The sequence below is a fragment of the Telmatherina bonti genome (genome assembly GCF_933228915.1).
Source record: "Telmatherina bonti genome assembly, chromosome: 20".
Taxonomy (NCBI): Eukaryota; Metazoa; Chordata; class Actinopteri; order Atheriniformes; family Telmatherinidae; genus Telmatherina; species Telmatherina bonti.
Genome location: NC_136618.1, coordinates 23,061,549 through 23,071,999, shown reverse-complemented (window position 1 = coordinate 23,071,999; position 10,451 = coordinate 23,061,549). Strand labels below are relative to the sequence as shown.

General features: G+C 38.9%; 1 protein-coding gene across 1 annotated transcript; it reads left to right on the top strand.

The window, feature by feature from the left end:
- Positions 1-3,857: 3,857 nt before the first annotated feature.
- On the top strand, positions 3,858-10,210 carry LOC306771073 (neutral cholesterol ester hydrolase 1-like; the record flags this gene model as incomplete). Its single annotated transcript, XM_079260124.1, has 5 exons — positions 3,858-3,992; positions 6,548-6,770; positions 7,970-8,039; positions 8,218-8,389; positions 9,590-10,210. 5 exons carry the CDS (start codon positions 3,858-3,860, stop codon positions 10,208-10,210), a joined length of 1,221 nt encoding a protein of 406 aa, XP_079116250.1.
- Positions 10,211-10,451: the final 241 nt, after the last annotated feature.

Below are 10,451 nucleotides of genomic sequence, written 5' to 3'. Positions count from 1 at the left end.
AAAGAAGAAATTATAGGTTAAAAACAAGCTTCAAAACATTTGTGAACTTGGGTGTTCTTACATTGAAGCTTTTGCAATTATCCAAAATTTGCTAAGTTGGAGCTCGGAAAAACAAAAAAAAAATGCTGATGTTTGTGAAACACCTGCTGGGGTGGCAGAAGTTACGTTGCCTGGTGCCGTATCATCCAGTTCAGATTGCCTGGCCATTTAACTTTGTAGCGCGGCTTTTTGGGTGGGTAGCCTGGCCTTTTCACTGGGTATCGTCGTTTTGGGGGTCTTCGAATCAAGAAATCATATTGCTGAGACTCTGGGTGCATCCAGGGTGAGTAAACATGCTGCTCATGTTCCCGTGACTGGTATCTCTGCTTTTCGGATTCTTTGGGCAGCACAGTGTGGTGTCTGGACTCCTCATCCAGGAAAGCATGATGGGGCTCGGGCTCCTGTGGGGGGAAAGCGTGAGGGTGCTGGGGCTCATGGGGAGAGATACCATGACGAGACCGGGGCTCCTGAGGGGGAAAAGCGTGGTGAGACCGGGGGTCCTGGGGAGGCAAAGCGTGGTGAGACCGGGGGTCCTGGGGAGGCAAAGCGTGGTGAGACCGGGGGTCCTGGGGAGGCAAAGCGTGGTGAGACCGGGGGTCCTGGGGAGGGAAAGCGTGGTGAGACCGGGGGTCCTGGGGAGGGAAAGCGTGGTGAGACCGGGGGTCCTGGGGAGGGAAAGCGTGGTGAGACCGGGGGTCCTGGGGAGGGAAAGCGTGACGAGACCGGGGGTCCTGGGGAGGGAAAGCGTGACGAGACCGGGGGTCCTGGGGAGGGAAAGCGTGACGAGACCGGGGGTCCTGGGGAGGGAAAGCGTGACGAGACCGGGGGTCCTGGGGAGGGAAAGCGTGACGAGACCGGGGGTCTTGGGGAGGGAAAGCATGATGAGACCGGGGGTCTTGAGGAGAGTAAATATGATGCTTGGGCTCTGGAGGACGGTAATTGTGGTGATGGGGCACATAAGGCATCTCAGACCATGTAGATGGATAATCATAAGTCTGTGACTCGTGGAACCACACAGGTGGGGGGCCGTGCCGTTGCCGCCACTCGGGTAGGGGACCATACTTGTGGTGCTCTTGAAGCCATTTGGGCGAGTCGACATGAGGCTGCTGATGTAAATGGGGCCAATGGCCATGGTGCTTTGTCTCAGGTGTTGGGGGTACCTGCAGAGTTGGTTTAGGTTGCTGGGGCATTTTAGTTGGATTTTTATGCTGTGGTGGCAAAGGGGATGGGCAGATGGGTTGGGGAGGACATGTAGGCACCTGGGGCTCTTCAGCCTTCTTAGATGGACATTTTTGTGGCTGCTGTAATGCCCTTGGCTGTTGCTGGGACTGATCACCAGATTGTGCAACAGGAGTCTGGATATCTGGCTTAGATTTGTTTTGTTGTAATGTTTCAGTATCAGGCAGATAATCTACAGTCAAGTTGTAGCTTTTCACCTCAACTGCTTTTGGGGTGAAATCATTGCTACCAAATGACCCAGTGCCATTTAAAGACTCCTCTCTCAGGTCAGAAGTGGTTGAATTAGTTTCAGAGCCAGCAGCCAGTAAGTCTCCATGCATCTCACCAGAGCCAGTGCTGCCAGCTGTTGAGAAAATGTATTAAGCTATGCAAAATATCATTCAAGTACTTAAATTTAAATTAAACTTACCATTTGCTTGATATTCTCCAACAGCTAACAAGGACAACAGAAACAATCTGGACAAGAAAATCAAATACTTCATTAAACAAGAAAGAAAAGACAATAATTTAAATTAGATTTGTTATTTTTACTTCTGGGTATTAAAACAACCAAAATGGACATGTGATTGTTGCATTTAGTCTACTAGACATCTGTGAAATATTGTACGGATGGGTGTGTTTATATCTCACTTCATTGTATTTTATAATAAATTGGCAAAAAAAGCATTTTCTCCTGTAAGGAATGAGGTGGGGGCTGGTATGTGTATAGGAGCGTTTAAGGAGCAATTAAACCTGATTTGTCACTGCTGTTCTTCTATGTCTTTCATTAGTCAAATATTCAAATATCCATATGGATAACTAAAACCAAGACAGATTACTAGAGTTTGATATGTCATTTTGAGTAAAAATGAAAATTTATATATATATATATATGACATTTAAATATAAAATTTAAGAAAACTTGTTATATAAAAAAGTCATTAAGAAGGCAAATTTTTTGTATCTAGTTGATACATTTTTATTACCCTTGTCTGCAGCTGCACTATTATTAAATGAGAGAAATAAATCTTTAAATGTTAAACTTGCCTTAAAAGAAACCCCATGATTCAGCAACGGTAAATACCAAACATCAACCTTAGGAAAAAACAGTTACTCCGGCACCTTTATCAGCTTCCCTTGTTCAAAAAAGGGTCTGAACACAGCTGTGTAATTAAAACAGGTGTGGTAATTAGAGAACAAAAGAAGCTCATTGCTTTTTCTGAACCATAAAAATCTGGCAGTGAGCTGTCAGTTATTTGTTTTATTTTCTTTTTGTGAAAAAAAAGAGTTGTATGATTATGTTAGTTGTACAGTGATTGCTGATAATTACCAGAATGTCAGAACCTCTTCAAAATTAGAACAGCACAATTTTATTTTACATGGTGAAGCAGGAAACTTCAGAATAAACAAAGAATAATAAAAAAAAAACCCAAAAAAACTATATTTTCAAACCCTCAAACTGACCCCTTGCTACTATTTTCTCTACCATCCCCGCTCAACCTTGAAGCAAGAAGAACCTACTTTCTGAATTTTGAATAAAATCCAAGCAAATCATCAAAAACCCTTTATAAATGACAAAACTGTAAAAATTTAATCATTAATATTAATATATATATTAATAATATTAATTAATATTAATATTTCATCAGCCTCATAGATGTGCAATGAGAAAAGATACTAAAGTAGATCAAATATGGTTCCTCACATATTGCAGCTTGCTAACATTATTTCCCAGGACCTACACAAAAGACGCCTCAAACTAATGCAAAACATATTAGGCAGCCATGACAAAAACACACTTATATGACATTTCAAGCAAGTGCACTGTTGGTGTTACTCTGATACACTACCAGCAGAGCCCAATTACTTTGTATCTGTGCTTGTTAAAAGTTTAAAAAAAAAAAAAAAAAAAGAAAGAAAAAAAAATAACAGGAAGTTTAAATTCTATGTCACTTCAATAGTAGTTTGAAAAAAGAAATTCTGAAAACACTGAAAAATAAACACCATGGGGTTTCTATTATCACATTTTTGCAGTGCACCTAAACATAACATCTGAATATTAAAATTGTTATTGCTCAAAATAATTGGATTTTTATGATCATGTAAAGAGGCTTAGAATTGTATTTAACCTGTTGTATTGTCATATGTTGATTTTGTAACTATTTTCAGTGGACAACACTGAACACCAATAATAATGAAAATATTTAAATAGTTCATTAAAATATATTTAGGGTTTTTGTTAAACAATAAATTATTTTTTTATACACAGCAATTCACCTAATGGATTTTTGAATCCTCTTTTTAAGTTTTCTATCAAAGTGTTTGTCATTTGTGAGCGTTGAACATGACAGAACTGCATTTCCCATGAGCACCGACATTACGCAAGCTGTGAACGACTTCCTAAAGAAAACTTTCACAATAAAATCAAAGTAATTTCCACCTCCTAACAGAAAATCAATAAAACTGTCATTTAGCAGCTTTATTCTGAAATCAAGGTCATTCCTCTGCGTTTCGTCGGTCCCCTACTGGAGCAACCGACCTGCTCTGAACCTAACGACGATATCACCGTATGACCCTCCTGGCAGTTACAGTCAGCGACAATGAGGCTTCGTTTGGCCGGAGCTGTCCTGCTGTCGGCGGCCGCCTATTACGTCTACCTCCCGCTACCCAGCGGCGTGAGCGAGCCGTGGAAACTAATGCTACTGGACGCGCTTTTCCGAAGCTTCATGAAAGCGGTGAGAGTTCAGAGATGCACTGACCGGTTTATATGACACAGAGCTGCCAGATATGCGAAGGACAGATGGTAGTAGTTTAATAAACATTTTACAGATAACAATAACATACGCTGTGCGACTCCATGCAATTTACTGTTTAAGCCTGTTAAATTACTACTGTAACAGGCTATGAAACTCTGTGTTGGAGAAAGCGTTCACGTTATTTACTTGTACAATAGTAAAAGTAGTGGCTTTACAATTTCTGTATTGAAATAAACCCTGTACTACTATGGAAAAAAAACTTCTTAAAAGTCCCCCATTTAAAGTAAATATCCCATTGGATGTTTTATTTTTTCATTAACACTGCTCATTTATTATGATAAAATCGGATTTACTTAGGTGTTTAATGTGGAGGTTTTTTTTTTTTTTGGTTTTTTTTTTAATTAGATATTGATTGTTACAGTCATTTATTTGCTCAACCTTTACTTAGCCTAAAGCATCCCTGGAGATGCAGGGACAAATTTTGTGGGCTGGTGTTGGTGCAGACAAGGTAGAAAACTAAAATGCCACAGGGGTTGAGAAATGCAGGGACAGTTGATTATTTGTTTTGGAATAAATTAATTAACAGAGTGAAATGCAGTCACAAGTTATCTAAATGATCAAAATACAGTTTCAGCTGCAGCTGTGTAAACTGGTGGGTACTTTGATTTTTCTTTTTCTTTTAAATCAAGTCAGTATTATATATTAAGCACATTTAATAGTATTGTGGTTCTGATAATCAGTTTAAGATCAATCTTTTTTTTTATTTTTTTTTTTTACCTCATATAATTTCCCCTTTAGAATAACAATAAAACAGTAAAACTGGGTTAAAGTGCTGCACAAAGTAGAGTAAAATGGAACAATAACAACAACAGTATATTAAAATGGTATTTAATTTAAAATAAAGCATTTCATGTTCTGAACTTATTTGTACAAAATAAAAATTTGCCTATGCAACTAATTTTCACGAAGGGAAAGACTGAATAAACTAAAAATGTATATAACTTTAGTGTTTTAGACCATTCTAATTAACTTCAAAGATAGTATTTGGTCTGAGCACCTTAATTAATCAACAACGCCTGCACCCACATGCGTTTTTTTGGAATTCTTTTAGGTTTGCTAGTAAATTAGAATTTATTTAATTTCTAAATATTTCTCCATACTTTTTAAAGCACGTTATAAAGCTCTTTGTTAGATGTTGGCTGCCTTTTGTCTCATTTGTCCCATTCTTCATCTCTCCATCACACCCGTTGCCACTGATTTCGAGACCCGGTTTTTTTTTTTTGTTTTTTTTTTTTTGGCACGCCCCAGCTTTTTCCCTAAAAAAAAAAAAAAAAAAAAAAAAAAAAAAAAAAGGCTTTTTTCACAGACACTGTTCAATAGAGACTATTTCTGGTGAGGCTTTGGACAACAGTACATAAGCCAACTGGAGATCCAGATGGAGCTCTCAGGTCCTGTGTCATGTCTTTGCTGGATTTGTTCTTACATCTTCAGAAGATCTCATTTAGATACTGTTTATCACTTGTATCATTTTTAGGCCTGACACTTTTGTCCTGTACTTTTCCAGCTTTCTAACATATTTGAAGGACACACTGTACACCATGGAATATGCCGTCTTTTCATATAATAGCTCTTTGTTAATCTCAGTACTATTTTCTCTTTCAGATTTAGCTGTTTTGTTATGTTTCACAGATACATACAACAAACATATAACGTGTCTGTGATAGGCCTCTATTAAAAAAATTAATAAAGATTCAACTTAAAATAGATTCTTTGCTACGTGGTCTATTTTATGCAGAAGCAACACTGGTTCATCTCCTTTAGTTGGGTACCGGTACTTTATCATGTTTGAGTTATTTATATGTCAGTGTTAAGTATTTTAACAAAGAAACAAACAGAATAGAAAATGCATTTATTTATTTTAAAGTGGTCAATTACAAGCAAAATGAACAAGTAGACAGAGAGACAGAGATGGGAGAATTTATCCCGAAGACCAGTTTAAAAGATTACAACAAAGTCCAGCTAAGTGGAAACAAAATATAAAAAGATCAATACTTTTGCAAGGTACTGTATCACACTTTACTGCATACCTTTCCTGTCTTTCAGGCACCACTGTTTCTCTTTATTAAACTTTAATTCAGCTCCTCAGAACCAAAAGGAGCTCCACAAGTGACTAGAATAACTTATAGAATGGTTTTGATCCTGCCTCCAGTGGCCTTCAACCTGTGGAGCGTTTATAGAAGTGCACATGAGAGGGCTGCAACTCTTGTGTAATGCTAACTGCTAATGTCATGTATGGGTGTGGATAAATATGCTGCCACACCTTGTGCTGTGTTTCCAGTGCTGCAAGGTGTTTCTTTGTTATTGCTGTTTTCTTCTAAATAAGCTAATGAGAAGAAGCAGGTTTAGGTTGGGCTTTGTAATGATGAAAGTTACACATGAAGCTGCTGAACCAGTCTATGTAGAATTTTGCAGCAAACTTGTCACTTTTCATTAAAAGCAGAACTAAATGTGAATAAAGATGCTTGTGTTTCCAGAGTGATGTGGTTCACATGTTGGGCGTGTGTCATCGTGTCCACCTGCTGAACAAAATTGTGTCCTGGGTAGAGGTGGTGGAAGCTCACTCCTGCTCTGCCGTGCATGTAACAGACTCCCCACTAGGAGGTGTGCCCACCCGAGTGTTTCAACCAAAGGGTGGGAAGAAGTTGAAAAGAGGAGTACTGTATTTCCATGGCGGAGGCTGGGCACTTTGCAGTGGACGTGAGTGTTGAAATTGATTTTTCAAACAAAAATACTTAAGTGATCTCTTACATTGAGTCACAATTTTTCTTATTGATAACTTTACAGTGTTTCTGCTTCTATAAAAACATTATTCTACCAGAAACAAATATGCAGAGAAGGTAGATGGGAAAGCAAGAGGCAGGGGGACATAAATACTAGCATCATGTAATTAAACTAAATGCGCCTCAACAGCAAAATAAACAAGTAGGAAAAAAAACAGTTAAACATAAGAAGTATAGATAGATTGTATAATTCATCCAGGTATCGACAGACACAAGTGGCTTTTTTAATGGATGAATTTAATAAAAGACCAACCACAACAATAAAGTATACAGAAATGGAAAAAAAAAGTGACAGTTACAGATTGCAATCGTACAAGAATATGACAAAACAAATAAAAGAAACCGATAGGTGTAAATATTGTGAGGGACAAACTATGAATGAGAAACGTGTGTATATATATATATAAATATAAAAATCTGTAATTAATCTCAAGTTACCTTATTATCAAATAATGTTCTGATTTAACTCTTGATTAATTGAATAATAACTGCAGATTTTGAATCTGTTGTGCTGTTTGTGTATGTGTACTTTAGTTACTTGTGAAATTTACTAATTTGCTAACTGATGCTGGCTTATCCAGACACACCTATCTACACTACAACATGGAAATTGTGGAACATTTCTCTCCGAACGTCCAGCAGCTGCTTTCCTCCCAGACATTTACAGGCAGGTTGAAAAGGAAGGGAAGAATTAACATTTTTGAGACTCACTAGGTAGTATTTTATATGATTTTTATTTTATTTTTAATGTCCCCCTTTCAACAATTGATGTGATTCTTATGTTATACTGTAATAATATAAATGTATAAAGTTTGAGCTGACCATAAACACTTTTACCGTATCAAACAAAGTTTTTTGTATTTTTACAAAAAGTTATAGCTCAAGTTTATTTTACACATATTTTTACATAAGTCCAAAAGAATTTGGATTCCGAAAGTCATCTTTATTTTGAGCTTGTGCTGACGACCTGTCTAGAGTTAACTAATTATTTTGATTGGTTGCAAATTTACAATAAATTTAATGCACTTTGTGCATGGTTTAAGCACTATTTCACAGAGGTTTTGCAGAGCAGCATGTTGTTGTCAGTTCCAGTCACAGAGTTTTCATCCTTCACAGGAATGCGCTCCTACGATCTTCTGTGTCGAAAAATGGCAGAGGATCTGGACGCTGTCATATTGTCTGTCGAGTGAGTGTTTGTCGATCACAAAAAAACTGATTTAATCTAAAAATAATTATTCTTCTCCAGAAGCTCAAATATGGATGAGAAAATTCAGAAAAGTGATCTTATGGTATCATTTATCGTATCACTTTAACATGCAGTGATTTATTGATGCTTATATTGCTTTTATTTTTTGTGGCTATAGTTACCGGCTTGCTCCAGAGGCAGTGTTTCCAGACCAGTACCATGACGCTTTAGCAGCATCACGGGCCTTCCTGTCCCCTGAAATTTTACAACGCTACAGCATCGATCCAGAGAGAGTTTGTGTATCAGGAGACAGCACTGGGGGAAACCTGGCCGCTGCTGTGGCACAGGAGGTAAGCAAACATGTCAGAGCAGCATATGTTCAATTCAGTTTTGTTCTGCATATTTAAATGAATAAAATTCTTAAAAATTCTTTATCTTTTAAATTAATAAAGGGAGGTTTTTTCAAGAAGTCTCCCCAACATGGTGGTATATCAGCTGTGTGGTTGCTACTTAGTTCATTGTAAGAGACAGTAAATGCACTAGTGTGCTGGTTGGGGACTGGTTCACCCTGCAGAATACAAACCAGTGTCTTTAGTTCAACCAGTTGAACTAGTTTGTATAAAGTGGTTACATGTTCAGATTCTGCATTCTGGATAAATCCAGAATCAGATTCTGGATAAACCAAAGACAAAGAAAAATAATAAATGCACAAAGATAATCAGTCATTTTTAGCAAAATAAAACAAATAAAACAGGGATCATTTTATTGCTTTTTTTTTCTTACTTTTTTATCGGACCCTTTGAACCAGCGGCGTCTAGCTCCACACTTATCATTACATGGTATTTATATGTTTATTAAACCCCCAGTGTGTGAAAATTACTCCTATCTAGTGGTGCACTAGTTGAATGCAGAAAGCTAAATGGTGCTCCACGGCGCCTTGCCATTTAAGCACATTATTGCCTCAACCGAAGCCACAGAGAGTCACCAATATGAAAATGTCAACATCTTCCATAAGTTGGAGTTTCCCATCAGATGATGAGGTACAGAACGGTACATAATTCTGTTTCCATCTTCTGTGCACATAAAACCCAAACTGTTCTTTATATCTAAACCTCGGTTGGGCAAAACCACATCACCTGGAAAAGGTTCTGCAGAAGTTCACCTCACTGTTCTAACCCAATGTGAAAGCGAAGCATGAAAATCTCCTGCCTCATTTCCCTTTTGTGCACTGATCCTGACACTGCTGCTGCCGAGTAGACAGCTTGGAGGGAAAAAAAAGATAAGATGTAATAATGCAGAGATTTATAAGAACCACTGCTGAACCGGTGCAAACAAACCACAGGTTCTCCCAAAATGGCAATTACTCTAAACAAGTCTGTGTGTTGATGACTGTGCACATTCTCCATCAATCCTCTTTGAGTGCTTGTGCTTTTATCTTTCTTAGACTTTTTCTTGTTACTACGTTTAATGAAAAGTCATGTGTTGTTTCAATTTAGGGTTTTCAGACTCTTCCAGGTAAATCTTAATCTGATACTCCACTGTGTCCACAGCTGGGTTCAGATAAAACTCTGAAGGTGAAGTTCAAGGCCCAGGCGTTGATCTACCCCGTGCTTCAGGCACTTGACTTCTACACCCCATCCTATCAGCAGAACCAGGCTGTACCCATCCTCTACAGGCCCGTCATGGCTCGTTACTGGCTGCAGTACCTGGGTGCCGACCTGTCTCTGGAGCCCATCCTGCTGGCAAACAACCACAGTTCTCTGGACCAGCTAGGAATTAGCGCTACTACCCGCTACAAGCTGAACTGGACTGCTTTGCTGCCAGCTAAGCGCAGGAAACACTTCCAGCCTGTTTTTAAGGATACAGGATCACCAGGCGTGGTGGCTAAGGTACCGGCGTTGATAGATGCGAGGGCGGCACCGCTCCTGGCAGATCAGGGGACTCTGGGTCAGACGCCTAAAGCATATGTAATGACTTGCGAGTATGACGTACTGAGGGATGATGGGCTGATGTACGTCAAACGCTTGCAGGATGCCGGTGTCGCAGTGACCAGTGACCACTATGAAGACGGTTTCCATGGCTGCATGGTGTTTGCATACCCACCGATGATGTCGAATGTAGGATGGAGGAGTATGAACAACTACATCCACTGGCTGGACCAGAATCTCTAAACAACCAATCACTGTGTTTTGCAGCAGAAACCTGGGAGTTCTTATAAAAAAAAAAAAAAAAAGAGCCAGGTGTGAGCGGAGCACCACGTCTCTGACACAACAGGTTTGATCCACTGTGTTGATGCTGCTTTTGAAAGAAGCATTGACACATCATGACGGTTTAGAAACACTGGACGTAATGATATTATTTATATTATGGTTGAAGCTTGTCTTTAAACCAAAACCTCCCCTTTTGTTGGAA